Here is a 17886-nt window from a genome sequence, read left to right as displayed (position 1 = left end):
TGAAGTGGCAAACATTTTTAAATAACATCTTTAATTAAAGTTTTTGCAAAGGCAAAATATTAAACTTAAAATAGGTCTTAGTACATCAAAATACTAAGTTCTCTAATCGTATTCCAAGCATGGCCTTTGAAACATAATATCCTGTATATCACAGAGGAGCAACCTTGATCTGCAATTGTACAGAATGAATTTTACAAACATAATAAATATATTTACCCCCTTACACATAACAGTATATGTACAACAGCAGTTGACAATAGTAGCTCAGAACAGCAAAAAAGGATAGTCCCCCACTCCATAATCTATTGGTACCCTATGCACTCTGGAACATGTCTCATTGGATGACTGTACATATAGCTAACCCAAGGTAGTTTTTCCTGTTTCAAAAAGCTCCTTTTGTTCCACAACATCTAATCCACCAAATAATAATTAAAAAACACACTGCATGAACTGCCTGAAAAAAGGTAGACGACATGGAAACCAATGTACTGGTTTTTACACATTTCCCAACCAATCACAGCAATGGGAAAACGAGACTTTAAATGCCAGACACCAATACAGAACAATATGCAATTTTCTCCATCTTGTATAGTCACTAATCTCAAAGTCTGAGAACTCTAATCTCAGTTGGGGTACGTGGGTGGTGTGGGTGGCACACAGTAAACCCCATGGTGCTGTGTAAGGCAGCCCAGTATCAATCCAGTGTGCGTTGCCCGAAAACCACTGCTCATTTCCTGGATATCTCATTGCATTCTATTAGGAAGCTTTTGCTTTGGGGGAAATTTTGGGGGGCTTTATTGTTTTTAAAGGAGCTTTTACAAATTGAAGAGATTAAATCAGTATGAAATTTAGTTAACAAGGTCTCTAACTCCACTGAAATTAAGAAACTTTATTCTGGTAGTGTTATGTGGTGACATAATTACTGCTAACTGTCAAGCGGTGGAATTATTTTCACAGAGTCAATGAAGTTACTTTAACACTCCTAATTGTGCAGCAGAAAGATAAGAAAACATTTATTTAAAAAAATCTGTTACATGACACAACATGTTTTTTGCTCTCTTCTAGAAAATGTGCTTCAGAATCACATATGGATCTTGGAAATAAACTTGGACCACAACTGTCACTTTAAATAGTGTTTAGGAGACTGAATGATGTTTAAATGCAGTTTGTGAGTACAATGCAGGAACAAGGAGTATAAAGCCTCAAAGAAATCTCATTGCTAACCAGCAACTGAGGGGGAATAAAAACATATTTTATTTAAATAGTCCAATAAAATTCCTTATGTGACTAAATTCTCTATTATCTCCTTGAAAGAAAACATTTCTATTTGTTTTCCACTTAGATGGTTTTAAATGATTGCACACACTAAAACCCAACAGAATTAGCGCAAAAAAGTTGCTTTTCTGATTGAAGCACTGCAGGAAATTTACTCTCTCAGGAATCATTGTCATAATGGCAAAACAGGTATTCTGCAAACTGAAAAGGCACAAGACTCAGTTTTGCCCAATTGCTCTACAAGTTTCCGTCAGCCATCATGGTTATAATTTGGAAGTTATCTTCCCCATTGTTTTCCATCACAAAAAAGGTGCTCCATTATCTGTGCAAATTTTAACATAAGCCCTCTTGAAACCATTAATTGTTTCCATAATACTGAACTATTTAAATTGGGAAAAAAAAAAAAAACAAAAACAAAACTATTTCTAAGGGGGGAAAGATCATTTATGAACATGGGAATCCCTTGCCCTCTGAAAGGAATGGTTTCTTTTGAACCTAATGAAATGGTCTGTTCAGTTATATAGTTAAAACCATGATTAAAAATTCAAGTACAATAATAAAATTAAGCAAACTACATTCTTACAGCAAGCTGCTACAATAAAATGAAATTAAAACATGCTTTTTGACTTAAAAAAAGGAACACTTGATGTAGCAATAAGAGCACAGTTTGGTATGTGCACGGTTTGACTGGCTTTCCCAAAACTTCACAGATACTGGTATTTGAAGACAAAAACTATCTGAAAAGCATACCATACAATTAGCTTGCCAGAGGCTGTGCAAGTTCAGAAAGCTTCTAACATCCTTCAGAACAGACTAAGCTTAATTACCTTTAAAGTTCAGCTACCCCTTAAAAATAAATAGAGAGGCTATGCAGCTTCTAGTATATGTATGTGGGTGAGAAATATCACTAAGTTGTATGAAAACGAAGTGTTGTACAAGTAAACTGGGTTCCAGTAGTATAAAAAGGAATCTATGGCTAAAGGGATGGTTTTTCCTTTTATTGGTTTGGTTGTGCAGCGTTATGGGAATTTTTCTGAAGTCCGCTACTTAAGACTTACTGGTAACAGACATGGAAAAGGTGAGGGAAGGAATTAGTTGATACATTATTGATTTCCTTGCAGTTGTACATAGAAGTGTCAACAATGGTAAAAAAATAAAATATCTGCATTGTTCAGAAGAAAGCAAACACCAATCAGTTTGAGATACCTTGAAACCCCCAAGCTAAAAATGCACTCTAAATGATGATTCCATTACTGAAGAATCAATTAGAAGAGTAATCAATTAACCTTCCATAAAGCTTATGAATGTAGACAGCTTTCTAACAACCATATGGCTCTAGACATGGCCTACAGGCAGTTTTAGTCTGTATCAATGAGAGCACAGGTGTACAAAACCACAGCAATAAAACCTTCTTTACAATTTGTTGAGATTTTTCTATGTACTACTGAGACTACAAATGCACTTGGAGGCAAATAAATCAGAGAATGAAAATTAATGCAGCTGTTACATACTGCTAAATACACTTGTGACTTCATTAAATAATGCTAAAGATGTTTCATTCTCAAGTAAAAAAAAGTCAGGAATCATGTCTGTTTCTCATGGTCTTCCCTAATTTAGTTAAAATTATCTTTGCTGTGTCTTTTTCTCATCATCTTTGCTAACACCCAATAAAATGCAACGGTTTTTTTGAAATGGTGAGCCACATGAACATTCCTTCCTCAACAGTTTCTGAAGTATAATGCCCATTCCTTCTCCTCATTCAAAAGTAACTGCATTTCCAAAAGCAGGGTTTGCAAGAATGACCTATGCATGAAGTTGTTCAACTTCTGAGGTAAGAAAGGGAAGGAGGGGGGAATAACTTTGTTGCTTTTCACAAATCGAACACAAAAAAACCCCAAACAAACAAACAATAAAAAAGGCAAGTGAAAAAGTGACTACACAAGGTTTAGTGCATCTGACTGCTTGATTCGCTGTTACCAAGACAGCCTAAAGATACTCAAACAAACTTTGTGTTCTCAAAGCTGTGCAGCTCTCTTCATGAAATTACATGCCATCTGGAAACTTTAGAGAGATTAACTGCTGCAGGTAACTTCTGGCTATACTTTTTAGTAAAGCAGATCTTTGACTAAGAGTTGCAGCCAGGATGTTAGAAGTTTTATGTGATTTTCTACATGAAAAATGTAGTTGTTCCTGTGGTCTGTTGAATTATTTGTGGGTGTATGGACTACATACATAGTAAGCAGATACAGGAATGCATCTATTATGGCATTACCTAGATATTGTATTCAAAAAATCTCCAAACCTTTTAAAGAAAATTGAAAAAAAAAAACCAAAAAAACCCCCCAACTTACTTGTTTCAGTTAAGTGATGCTGAACCACCACCAAACAGCAAGAATACAATTAACAAGTTAAGCAACCTGCTTTTGTGGGGGAGGAGGTGCTTCGAATTAGAAAAATGCAGTCCTAAATAAAAGCTATCACATGAAATTAAAATAATTTTGAAATACAAATAATCATTTTACCATTTTGTAACTGCTAGGAACAACAACCTGTTTATGGGGAACTGCATTGAAAACAACAAATAGATATAATAATTAATGAGCATATCAGAATTAAAAATATTTTCCTTATACAAGTTATTTAAAATTTAACACCTTAATTCTTACCCTTCTGTACAAAGCTTGCACGCAGTTTAAGTAAGATTCTGACCATCCTCACTACCAAAAGGAAGTGTTCAAAGCAAAGATTTGTACACACAATAAGCATTTTCAGATTAATAATCTATCAAAGGGAATAGTTCCTTCAATCAGTGGAAGAAGTATTTTAAAATCTTAAATCAAGGGCGGGGGGGGGACAAAGCCTTACATGCTAAATACCAGCTGTAGGTACCTGTATGTAGAATTGATAATTAAGGTATTCCTAACACACAAAACCAGCTCCCAGACAATGCTATAGCTGCTACAGTCCATGGCTTGCTCATCTGAAGTAGTGTCTTTGTTGCCACATTTTACTTTTGTTCCAATACATTTGTTTATTTCTGATGTGCAGATACACATTTTGATTGGAGTATACATCCAAGTCTCAACTTTTCCTGCTTTTGATTTTTTTTTCCTTTTACAGGGAGTTCTTTTGTTTTGTTTTGTCTTTTAAAACTTCACCATTCTGCATCCCCAATGGCTTTGGAAAATACATAATCTCTTCCATTAAGATTCATGATGCCATCTTTGAGATGAAATTTCCATTTGTTTTTACTTCTGTGAATCTAAAAACAGGGCAAAAACATTAAACTATTACTCTGCAAAAGAAATACATAATAATGCATAAGTAAACTGTAAAAGCAAGAAAAAGGAAAATAGCTATTAGACAGACATGACTAAATTATTACAAATACTGAGTGCCACATCCAGTCTTTCTTTAAACTCCTCCAGGGACGATGACTCCACCACCTCCCTGGGCAACACATTCCACTGCTTAATAACCCTTTCTGTGAAGACATTCCTCCTGATGTCCAGCCTATGCTTAACTTAAAACCAAAGAAAGTTGAACAGAATTCAGTCTAAAGGCAGAAGAGCAAACCTTGAAAAAATTTTTAAAAACCAGCAAAACAAACTCCCCACCACATACTGTAAGCACAGAGCAAATAAATACTTGCCATCAAAAATCGCATCTGAAAGAGCAAAAGATCACCAGATGACCAGATGCTAAAACAAAAGACTTTTCAGAAAGCTGAAATGCTGTCTTAAAAGGTAAGTTTATGATAAACTTTTGCAGACTGAACAAAGGTATAATTAAGATGGTCTATCTTCAGTAAAAAGTTACGTAAGTCATAAAACCAGGAAACTCTGCTGCAACTTTTCGTCAGGCACAGGAAGTCTCACCAACTACCATTAGTGTTGTAGAAACAGTAACATAGCACCAAAACAGGTATGACCATATCACTGCACTAATTATTTGTAGTACTGCTTGGTCTGTTCTCACCTTAAGCTGAAAAAAGTCAGTGGCAAAAGTCAGTCAGCAAATAAATGAACAAGGAAAGGTCTGGCTTATATACACTACTTGCCCTACTGAATGGCATTCCACAAAAATCCTGCATTAGAAGCATTTTAGCTGCCATAAGGTTAGAAGGAAGGTTCTCAGATGAATAAATAACTGAATAAAGATGGGAAAACAAGGGTAAGAAGAACAGTTTATACAGCAAAATGAGTGCATTCCAGCAAAGATTTGTGCTGGTTGGAGTCTACACAGCTTAAGAGCTCACTAAGGATCTGAAAAATGACAAAGTGTACTGATGATACAAAAAACCAGTCACTGAAGAGCTGCAGAACGATGTTACTGTGCTAACTCATTGTGTAACAAAACAATGGTGGCATTCATGCCAGTGAAGATAGCAACAACGGAGAAAAAAAATCAATTTCAATTTACATGGAAAATGAAAATGGTGCATTTGAATTAACAATTACAAGTCAGGAATGAGATTCTAATGTTCTAAGAATGAGAATGAGAATATCAGCTCTGTGTTCAGCGGGGCCAAAAGCAACATGAACTATTGTAGAACACTGCTACGCCAGTAAATACATTGAAGTATTCACCTGTGCTCCTCCCTAAACTTTATCAACCTTTACAAATAAGATGCAGAAAAATAAAACAGATCTGTAGAATGAAAGTAAGAGCCATCAAATGTTTGAACAGCTGGACAAATAACAACAAAGCAAAGTGCAGCTCTGATTTCAAATATATGACTGAGGAGGGTTATGATGATCTGCAATACCATAAACAGCACCAGGAAAGCAAAAAACAAAAGACTGTTTAGAACTAGGAAGTATCACATGAAACTAACAGGTTTAAGAACAAGGTAATCCTCCACACATCACACAATAAATTTATGAAACTTCTTGTCATAGTTTTCAAGGACAGACAAAGTTTTCAAGGATTCAAAAATAATCAAATTGATTTTTAAGGGGCAGAGGAAAAATCCTCTGTTGGCCATTTGAGAAGAAGGCACTATCTCTTCCTCAAGCAACAGTTCACAGAAGGATAGTAAAAAGCTCTGCATAAGCATTGCCTACCTGTCTGCCCTTGTCTCTTACCTCCAGAGGCACCCACTATGAGCTGATGCAGGACACTGGGCAGGAAGGAAATGCTGAGATCTAAGCAGATCCTATGTATTTTAGAGACAAACTGAATCAGACAAATGATTGCTTGCTAAGAGATGAAGTCCTTTCAGAGCATGTGGCACTGGAAGTTCACGATGGACACTGTTCTCTAAGAAGTTCCCATTCTTAACTTGTTAGAGGGTGAGGATTTCAGAGTAGTTCCTGTTGCTCAGCTTCAGCAGCTCCCAATAAGCTTGTCTGACTGCTGTTCTGAGGTCCCTCACTATTCCTTACAAATTGCCTCAAAACAGTTTTGGATTACGGCCTGGAGGAGCCAGATGGCTGGATGTAGATACTGATACCACTTTATCTTAAATTGTGTTGAGTGTGATGGCAAGTCTAAGCAGAGTCTGGGCACAACTGAAGACTCACTAACTCAGCCATTATTTGCAACATCGGAGCTCTTATTAAAACAGGATACAGCTTTTCTTTTCTGGTTTAGAAAGGATCCTTATTCACGATTGTGAATCCTTGATTAGTGCAACTAATCAAGAAAAGAAAAAAAAATCCACATTGAATTATCTTTCTGTGTACTACTTCAGGCAAAAAGTGTGTGACATCGTCTAGACACATTGAAATAGATTCCAGCACAGATGAATGCTTGCATATTCCAGGGAAAACATGATCCCCTGTAATGACTAAATTCTTGCAAGACACTTCAGCAGAATTTAAAGCTAAACAAGCACAAGCATTCCACACTGCCATTTCGTATAGCACAATGCACAGCACAGCAAGAACATTCTCCTCTGGTAACTATCCTATCATCCAGAAAAGGTATTTTTAATGATCAAGGAACAGTTTTCCACAAGTCTAAATCCTGACAACTACTTTTCCCGTTCACAGCCACAATAAATGTACAAACTCACAATAGTTCACCTCTCCTGAGCCCAGAAGACTGTTCTTTTGTCAAAGGACACAGAAAGATAGGATGAAGAAAAATAAAATGCAGCCAAATTTTTCTGAGTTTTACTCATTACCAAGTTTAGTACAAATATGGCACATGAACCTGTTTTTAAAACAATATGTAATTCTTGTATTTTCGTTCACATTATAGTCTTTACAGATCTACCTGTACTTAACAGTTACTAAGATACTACTTAAAAATTATGATTTCATAGGGAAAACAGAGAAAGTAGAACTCTTGGACTGTTTTTGGTAGACTTACCTTATCATACTGGCACACAACAACGTTTTCTGTATCGAACAGTTCTTGTCCTTCCTCATCACTAACATCATCTTCACTGTTCAGAGGCTCCTGAAACAAACACATGCAGAAAGTTATGTTTGGCAAGATTAGAGTTGTTACTTTGATTACATGAGGCTACAGTGCTGTCTGTGAACTACAGGACCTAAACTGCAGTTGAGGAAGGGAATATTAGGCTTTCCAACAGAATGCTAATGCTTCCTACCCTCCATCCTGAGAAGATACCCTTATGAATTTTAGTCTGGCACTTCAGTGTCCAGGCCAGAGTCTGAGCACAGCAGCTTTCTGTCACCACAACTAATCCATTCTTCCTCCTTCACTGCAAGTGTTCATACAAAAGTATGCAGATTTTCCTTTTTGTAAAGCATCTGAACAGTGGAAAGGTGACATCAAATGTGAATAAGCCATGGAGTTTTAAGGGCACATAAGAAGCTATGTGATCTTAAAAATAAAACTGTGTGGTTTACTCACATTTGATTTACCAAAACTGAAAATAAACCTCAACGTACACAGGAAATTTTTATGGGGTGGGGAAGGGGAGAAGAAGTTTTGATATTATCTTGAAGAAATACATACAAAAATAACTTCTCCAGACTTCCTAGAACGTATTTTCATGCCCTTAAAAATTTACTTTCATTTTTTCCTCTTTCTGTTAACACACAGTTCCAGCAGAAATTCAGTGGGATTTTCTCTCATGCAAATAACAAACACTTCAACAGCTAAACCAACCTCTAATAAATGCAACACAGTGTCTTCCAAATATACTGCCAAATATATAAGCTAAATGGAGGAGATGCTAGTGACAAGAATGTGTACTAGAGGTCCTAATTCCATTCAAAGTTTAACTGACTTTCAAAATCTTTAAGGAAGCAGTCCACTCAAAGTAGCTGCTGATGAGCAAAGGAAGCAAAAAACAACATAATTTTGACACGCTGATAATGAAATCTTGGCATATAAAAAACCCCTCAAGAATGCTAGCATTAAGGTTAAGGAACACTTAATATTTAAGCATGATAACCTATACTTAATAACACAACTATTAAAACATTCAAACTGGCATCAATGATGAAGAAGATAATGGAAAACTGATGTGAACCCAACCTGCAATTTGTAACAGAAAAATAGTGTTAAGACACCGCTGTAAATGTACTACAGAAAATCTGATTATTTACAAGTTTTATCTGCATATCTTGCATGGGTGATACAGACTGTGAAATGCTGTTCACGTTGGCATTTTAAATGGAATCTAAACTAATTGGAAAGACTGTAGAGAAGTTTGGAAGCAGTCTGGCAGCTCAAAATGAATTTTAGGGACAGATTTAAGAAGTATCACGCTTCCTTTCTGAGACTTAAGTATCAGAACATTTAACTTAGTAGTATTTCCCCACCCTCTACCCATTTTATAAAATTTCTTACTCTTGTGACACTTTTTGGTGCAACGCACAAAAACTTGGTAAGAACCACTGGCTGAAGTCCAAACCCAAGCCAATTTAAAAGTCTAAATTAGTCACATATCATTAAGAATGCAACAACTCGCTCCTGTTCCTGTCTCCTTATTTTATGAAGTCAAGGTCAGATGTGTTTCTAGAAAATGCTTTATAATCAAATTTGAGTTCTCAAGCTTGTTCCTCTGCTACAGAAAGCAGTGGAATAGCCAGTGAGATGCAGGTCAGACCACATCCATTGGTGCCTTCAGTTAACCAAATATCACTCTCTTTTTTGTCAATCTTAACACCCTGTCCGTGTACATACTTGGTCCCAAGTGGAGTTGACTACTTCTGTTTGCTCATGAAGATTTCATGAGTTCATGACTGACCTCTCCATAACATCAAAAATATTCCTACTGAAGGGGTATTTTTCATCTATTCACCTGGCGTTGGTGACAATTAACTTTTGCTGTGTCACTCACACCTTCCCCAGCTGCATTTCAAGGTGCTTTGCTAATACACACTGTTTCCACAATAAAGAATTAAAATGGAAATAAAGAATCTGAAGTACAACAATAGAAGCTATATTGTTGAAATTACTGGAATATAGTATTATTTGAAATAGATAGTTTTCTTTAAAATACCAACAAAAAATTGAATTGAAACACAGCCATAATATTAAGTTTACCTCTTCAACTTGGCCATCTTCACCCCCATCTTTTTCTTTCTCTTCCTCTTCATCATCATCATACTCTTCTTCCTCATCATCCTCTTCTTCAGATGATGTGTCCCCTGTTCCATCAACTTGGAGAACAAGTGGTGCTTGTGGTTGTGCCTGTTGTTGCTGTGGCTGCTGCTGACCAGCTGCAGGAATCTGTGCTTGAGCTGGTGTAGGGGCAGCCACTGTCGTAGGTATAACTTGAGTTTTATTTCCTGTAAACAGGATCTGCTGAGGCTGAATAATCACTCCTGTCTGCTGGGAAATCCCTCCAGGGAGAGGAGCCAAAACCTGATGGAATATCATTGTAAGTACTGTGGCTGCTAACAAGACAGACTCCCACATCACTGACTCAAAGAAAACAATTAAAGCACATCAATCTGACTTGCACTAATTAGAGAAGAGTTACAAGTACTCCACCTATATCAGGTACATAATTTTAATCACATACCTTCTTTCACTACTTGGCGTTCATTTTCTGCATTGCTAAATTTAATAAAAAAATTTAAAAGTCTTTCCATTCTAAAACATGAGGACTACCACCACACCTGAGTTCCAAGCACAGCACTGGAATGTTTTCATTCAGGTAAAAGATTATTTTAAAAAACTTTCTGTATTAAAAAAAAGAATGAAAGTCTTCACAAATTCTTAGTCCTGCTTAAACCAAGTCCTGCTTAAACTAACCTGCTTTAAGTAGAACTGTGACACTATGACAATGAGACTATGCTAAATTCAATGCTAACACAGTCTGGACACACAGTTGACCTTGTAGCTGACCAACAATCTTTCTATAATGTACTGTACTCACTACTAAAATGACCAAGGGTTGTGAGGTTTAAGTATTTTCTTCTAGTATTATGTGATTCAGAATGATTTCAATTAATAATCATGTTTTTACAAGTACGTAGACTAGGATTATGCACATAATATGTCACCAGGAGATGTACAAAAGAAATTTTAAACTGCAGCCAGTTAGTATTTGGCAAGAATAAAAGTGACACTGAAAACAACATTTCAAGATTGTTCATTAAAAAAATAAATAAATAAAATCAGAACAACAAACAAAAACCCCCATCAACACTTGACACAACTTTCTCTTTTTTTTAATTATAACATTTCTGACTTGGTGTTCTACTTCAACTTGCTCACAAAAATGCAAGCCTCTTTAGTAATTACTATCATGCTCTTTTCTTCCAAGTGTACCCTTCAAAAAATTTCCTTTACCTGCTGAATAACAGGTGCTTGTACTCCACCAGGCTGCATTTGTGGTATAACCTGCTGCTGTAGAACCACTGGCTGCTGTGGTTGAATAATATACTGAGCTCCATTTGCAGTTCTAACTACTTGGAGGATCTGGCCTGTAGTAAAGTAAGTATCAAATTAATCAAATGTACAAGTTCACTGTTTAAATTACCTTACTTTAGAAGCTTGTTTCCTGGAAGAATACCAATGACAATTAAAAGAGAGAAACACTAAAATGCTTCATTTTCATTACTGAAAAGCTATTATGCAATTACAGCTATGCCAGAAACAAATAACAGGATTGTTTATCATCTAAATATACTCATGAGGTATGCAATCCAAAAATAAATTTACTTTTTAAGGCCACAGACTAATCCTTTAACACAGCAGAGTATTTTAAATAATAGCTCCCATTTATGAACATACCTTATGTTTCAAAAGATAGATTTTACAGCTAGAAAGACAAATTAACATAAACCAAAATAAAAATACAGATATTCAAAATGCAAAAATTCTATCCACTGCTAACACCAGGATATTTCCAGGGTCCTGTGAAATTATGTCCTTTCCTCAGAATTTTTTCCTTCTGATTGCCATATTTCAAGAAATTCCTCTGTGCATAACTTTCTTTGCAGAATCTATCGTTACACTTATTGTCCACCTCTCCTTTCTGCTCCCACAATGCCTGTACTTGATTTCCTTTTGTTATCCTTTAGCTTTATCATTTTATACCCTTCATCACTTAAAAAATATGTCCACAATACAAATACATACTTGGAAATAGCCTGCAATTCTAAAAAGCAAGAGCTAAGATATACCACATAGTATATCTATTATATATTAGTATATATATCAGTATATATACTAATATATATAGTATATATATTAGTTTTTCATATTTCTTATCAGACAGGTGGAGTAAGAAGAGAGCAGAAATTAAATTAGATAATCCTGAACTTTATACATTTCCCTCAGAGATGGATTTCCTGTTCTCCCTCCATGGCAAAATGCAAAGCCCTGTTTGCTGAAACAGCTAGATGTATCTGAACGAAGCGACTATCCCAGCCCTTGTCTAAGAAATTACTGTAAATATTCAAAACAGACGTATTACCAGAGAAGTAACAAATATGGGCTGCAGATTATTCTATGCCCTAACAAACACAGATGTGCTTCCTTAGAACTGGGAAGATTTTGATTTTTAGAACAACTGCATATTTAAATTTTACTTCAACTATGTATCATTAAAGTGTTTAAAACAGGAGAGTTAAATCCCAGGTGATTATGAGCAGACTAGATTAACTAGTCTGGCAAAAGCAGAAACTGTATCTAGAAAATGAGATTCCTCAGGCCTTCCTTTACTTTCCATGCAGTATCAATCTATAACCAGGCTTATGAAATCAACATAATATGAAAATACCTGAAATATCAGACATGCTGCTCAAAGTAACATTTAATTATATTCTAAATAGACAGCATAATGCTACTTAGAGCATATAAATACAAAATAAAGCTAGCATTGCTAGCAAAGTTAGAGATTCTACTTTGCATGCTTAGCAGGTATGAAAAACCTTTGAAGACATTACTCTTCTGAAGCCACAGAAGAAGTGATCCTGCTTTTATACCCAGCACAGTACCTGAGTGCAGATCATGCATCACAAAGCTCAGAAATACACAAAGGATAGCAACACCTGTCACTATGCTTCTAGAACTTCTCTAAGTGGGGAAAACTTACACAGATTCTAACCTACAACACCATTAGGGCAGAACCACAAGGCTCGTAAGAAAGTCAGCAAGCAAAAAGTGCAGGAGTCAAGTAAAGAGATTGTACTACCTTGTAAGGGTGGAATCCCAGGTTCTGCTCTTTAGCAGTAAATAACAAGTAAGGCCCAGAACATCTCCCTTTTAAACACCCTTAAAACTCGTATTTGTTCTCAATGTCAAGAGTTACCTGAATTTGTAAGTATCTGCTGAACTGGAGTAACACCGGCAGGGAGAGCCAATGTAGCTGCAGTGGCTGCAGCACTCTGAAATACAAGAAAAGCTTTTTAACCACAGACATAATATTGACAGCGTTTCATCTCACAGCATGCTGCCTGAACATATGTGACTTTCTACTGCTGTTTACAATGTTTGCACACAAGTTTCTGCAGCTATTGAAATGCAGGCATTTCAACTGTACATTATATTACACAAATTTTTTTTTAGTTTCCTTCTTTAATAGGAAGAAAACTGAAGCAAAATCACTAAATATCACACCCTGACCCAACTCCATGTGGTTTCTTGGTTTATCTGCAAGCTCAGCAGATAAACCTCTGCCTTCTCTGCTGATCTACTAATAGCGTACAACACTGCATTGCTCATGTGGCAATTTTAAGTCACACTTTTTCAAAGCAGCTAAGGCTATGGGCCTACAAATCTGAAGAAACATAAGGTACTGAAGCAATGATTATGTTCGCCTGTCTTGTTTTCACAGGGAGTAGTAATCAGGTTTGCACTTTTCTTCATTCTGTAAGTGATCTGCATTTCAAGTTCTACATCACACAGCTCCTTTGAGTGAATATACATATACTGTGTACTGACTGTTCACAGAATGACTAGTTTTTTCTCTCAAGACAGCTGGTTCGAAGAGGAAGTGGAACTCTCAATGAGTAATGATTTGAACCTGCAAGGAAACTGAATTCCAACACAATTATGGGAGCTCCAAACACAAAAATCTGTATTAAGTCCTTAATTTGCAGAGGGCAATGGACTTCTCTAGAGGCCTCTCCATTTCAAGGCTCCAACTTCAGCTGCCTACGGAAAAGCCTCCCTTACCCTACTGTAAGGCAACCATAGCTGATTACTCTTTGCTACTGAAAGGATTTAAACTTTTACTGCTGGGCAGAGAAACAGGATGTCCCCATGCTGTCTAGTCAATACAATAGTTACAACTGCTAATATTATGGATCACCACACAAAACTTAAACATGCTTGCAATGCATCCTCACAACCCAGACAAAGGCAGATGAACAAACTCTCATTACTCCCTGCCTTCCAAGATATTCAGTCTGTCAGATTCACTATTTTATATCAACCTAAATGTTTCTAATAAACACAAACATAATTTCCAAATTGACTCTAACTCTTTGTTGAACAGTAGTTCTCTGTGTTATACAATTCATCCACATTTTGATAGCAGTGGAGTTTAAGAAGTTTGGCATACTCATTTTCCCATATCCTGAGATAACTGAGACAGGACAAAAACCATGTAACTGCTGGACTTGTAAAGTTACAAATCCCATTGAAACGGCTCTCAAACATAGAATAAAAAGGTGAATGTTTATGTGCTCTTGGCTTGGAGGTAAATCATGCTATTCAAGTAACAAAGTTCAGGCTCTTTTCTGTAGAAAGATCAGCAGGTAATGGAAATGCAAAGGCTAAGGCTCTTCCAGCTTCAAAACTTGTTGCATCAGGAAACTTTGCTTCATAGGCTTTTACCATAGAAGTAGTTAGAATGCAATGAATTCTGGTCATAATAGACATATTTAACTTGTATTAGGGGTTGTTTTCAAGGCTTTGCAAACAACTTAATTTTTTTAAATTAAGCCAGGGTATTTGAAGCCAGATAAGATATGCAATATAAACCTCTACAGAGTGCAAGAAAAGCTTATATGACCAGACTTAGTTCTACATGCTGCTACAAAATTAGTGAAACAAATTAATGTGACCAGCAAAGATATACATGAAGTGCTAAATCATCTCTCATTCAACATAAACTGAAGTTTCAGAGCATTTAATGCTTTTTCCCACACCTAGCAAATACAGTATGCTTGCATCAGTTAATGGTGGTGTGTTGATATATGAGCATATCATCATGCGGATTCATACCAACAGTATTTCATTTTCTGATTTTAAAAAAATTTTGGTTAAACACATTTAAAGCACAGGAACAAGGTTAAGTCCTAGATTTGTTATCAGAACTGAAGTTATGGATTACTGTTCCTAGATTGTCAGTGCAGCAGCAAAACTGAGGAAGATGGCAGATAGTTTGACCAGTGTGCCCTAAATTACTTCTAAGCATCTGATGACTAATACCAGACTTGCGTTCACTATTTAATCAAAATCATTTACATAATGACAGTGTAAGCCTGTATAAACTTCTGCTTCTCTTACCATGCCTGATGCATTCATATGTGGTATCAGTTTGGAATCTGGCACAATAACCTGCTGCTGAGGTGCTAGGAACAAAGAAAAACAGCATTTAATGAAAAATATACAATCTGCTCAAAATAACATCCAAGCCAGAGTAACTTAGAAAGAATATCACCCAAACATCAGCTGAGCGTCACCACAAAAAACAAATACTAAGCAGTCTCTGGTCATACTAAGTCTCACTTTAAGACAATATTCAGCAGTAGTTCAGGGGTGATATGACTATTTTGCCTTTACATATCTTATTTCAAGGGCTTCAGTCACCTATTTCGAATCTAGGTAGATTGAAAATGTATTTCTGAAATTAAAGGTATTAATGAAATACTGATAAAATTAATGATGTCCAATATCAGAGTTCTTCAAAAAACGGAAATTGTAAACTCTTAAAACAGACTTAAGCAAGGATTATAGCAAGATGAGGAGTAACAGGATGCTGCAGTTAGCCTGAGTTATGTGCTGTCAGCTAGCTGTAAACTCATGATCTTCACTGTCTAATGCAGCAGAAGCAGATGAAATGTGATAAACCACCTATCCCACACAACAAAGCAGTTTTGGTGTGCTAAAGGAAAGACACAACTAAACTACACAACTAAACTAAACAACCCACTGATCATCCAGAAGTGCATGTGTCCAAGTCTATGGAGCAAACACGTTGTCCGTGCTATTATCAGTCACAGTAAACTTAAAAGTGACAGAGTATTTGAATGAATTAATCACTGACAAACTGTTCTTCATCCTATCCTCCAAACTAATGACACTTGACAATACTAGGAATAACTGTTTCTGGAAAAGATTCTGGGCTAGGAAGCCTCACAACCTTGTACAGAGATCTGACAGTACCTCCAACTTTCAGAGAAATTAAGGAGGGCAAAATATTAAGGAAATCTTGTGAACCTGTGCCAGGACAACAAGGACAGCAGGAATCACCATGTGGATCATCCTGATCCCTCCCTGGGACTGCACCAGCTCATGTGAAGAACTACTGTACCATCTCCACCATGGAACACGGAAGTAATTCATAAAACTGCATCTCTGTGATGAAGTGCTCTGATATCCTAATTTCATTTAGTCTCCATGCTGTCATTTGGTCATAAGCCATAGCTGTGGGCAACAATAAACCAGCTTTAAGTGCGTCCCAATGGGTAGGATCTTTCACACGCCGGGAGCACAGGGAACAACTTCCATGTTGCAGCGCAGGGAAGGCAGGGCAGCGGAGTCGCGGTTGCTCCGCCAAGGAGCCGCCAGAGGGCGCGCTGAGCGGCCGCCCCCGCGTTCATTCAGAGGTCTTCATCTCAAAATTTATTTTAGCCCAGCACACAAAACTGGTTTATGTCTAGCCAGAATACCAACTGCCGCAAGAAGAAAACAAGCAATCAACACCCATCTTCCTCTGTCCCTCAAAAAATTGCCCCAAACCAACCACACCGGGATACAAAAAAAAAAACCGAACACACCGGGAGGGGAAAAAAAAAAAAAAACCAAAACCCCACGACCGGTTCTAGTCACGTTAGCTCTACACTGTGTCGGAATACACGGTGGTTTGGTGTGGGCTGGTTTTAGGGGGAGACAGAGAGGGACATCAACTCATAGCTATCTTTTGTGCCTATAATATAGGTTCTCTGATCCACGAAATGTGACAAGGCTGAAGTCTGACTACCACAGATAAATATTTTATGTCACAAATTTAATACACTGAAAACTCCATCATGCCTTTCATAGGTGACAAATATGTTTACTCAGCATATATGCAGTAAAATCCAACAGTATTTATCTTAGTTTTCAAATGAAATTATAACTGCTGAAAATATTTTTCCTTAAATTATTAATGGGCATAGGTAAGACAGTAATGTAACAATGTAACAATACTGTTATGCCAGCTAAAATATACCTAGTAAATCCACACCTACAGTGTACAGTCTTTTAAGACCAAAAAAATACCTACATACACTCAGATTATTATACAAGTATTTTTCATGTCCTAGTATTGAGTTATGCTAAACAATAACGGCTCCTTGAAATAATTTGCTCCTAATGACACTACTACATCGTGACTAAACTGTCAACTGCTTATGTATATTGGCATGAATTTAGAGTTGCTTATGGAATTTTGGAAGTCATGTGTTCTGAAAACATGTTTTATTGTAGGAGACCAACAGAAGAATTCAGCTTTCCCAAAATCTTCTGAAGAATATGACTTAAAACAAATATCAAAACACTTCCGGTTAGAAAAGCTTGTTTTCACCAAGACAGCTTTCTTGACCCATTGAATAGACACAAGTAGAAAGACAAAAAGTTAGCCATAAGATAAATACCCTGCCCTAGATTTAAAATATGCTAAGGATCTGGACTAACTTCAGTGTTTTGCCAAAGCGTTTAGAGATGAAGTCTGACCTTGCTGAGATGCTGGAATAAGGACCTGTTGTGGCTGAGACTGCTGCTGGACAGCCTGCTGAGGCTGAGCTGTGTGATGGTGGTGGTGATGATGCTGCTGTTGCTGCTGCTGCTGTTGCTGTTGTTGCACCTGCAATAAAAGCTGCTGCTCTTCTGAATGGAAGCCATCTACAGCCTTAGACTGCATCAGCTTGTTCTCCCACAGCTAGTTTGGAAAAGGAAAGAGAAATATCTGTGTACAATTTTTACTCAACGTGATTGGTAACAATATAATGACACTACTCC

The 17886-nt window shown here is 36.8% G+C and overlaps 1 protein-coding gene across 2 annotated transcripts in view; it reads right to left on the bottom strand.

The window, feature by feature from the left end:
- The window catches only part of GTF2A1 (general transcription factor IIA subunit 1), a 37089-nt gene continuing 19203 nt past the window's right edge, over positions 1 to 17886 (bottom strand). For both annotated transcript variants that reach the window (XM_085061621.1, XM_085061620.1), the window contains 7 exons: positions 17602 to 17806; positions 15172 to 15236; positions 12968 to 13043; positions 11002 to 11135; positions 9748 to 10068; positions 7594 to 7683; positions 1 to 4537 (listed from right to left, as the gene is read on the bottom strand). In XM_085061621.1, coding sequence (XP_084917747.1) covers positions 4430 to 4537; positions 7594 to 7683; positions 9748 to 10068; positions 11002 to 11135; positions 12968 to 13043; positions 15172 to 15236; positions 17602 to 17806 — 999 coding nt within the window. In that variant the 3' untranslated portion in view covers positions 1 to 4429. The remainder of the gene's footprint in view (positions 4538 to 7593; positions 7684 to 9747; positions 10069 to 11001; positions 11136 to 12967; positions 13044 to 15171; positions 15237 to 17601; positions 17807 to 17886) is intronic.

Source organism: Lichenostomus cassidix, chromosome 5, assembly GCF_008360975.1.
Source record: "Lichenostomus cassidix isolate B80296 chromosome 5, HeHo_3.0, whole genome shotgun sequence".
In the NCBI taxonomy this organism is placed as follows: domain Eukaryota; kingdom Metazoa; phylum Chordata; class Aves; order Passeriformes; family Meliphagidae; genus Lichenostomus; species Lichenostomus cassidix.
Note: the sequence above shows the minus strand (reverse complement) of the source record. Positions and strands in the feature narration are given on the sequence as shown.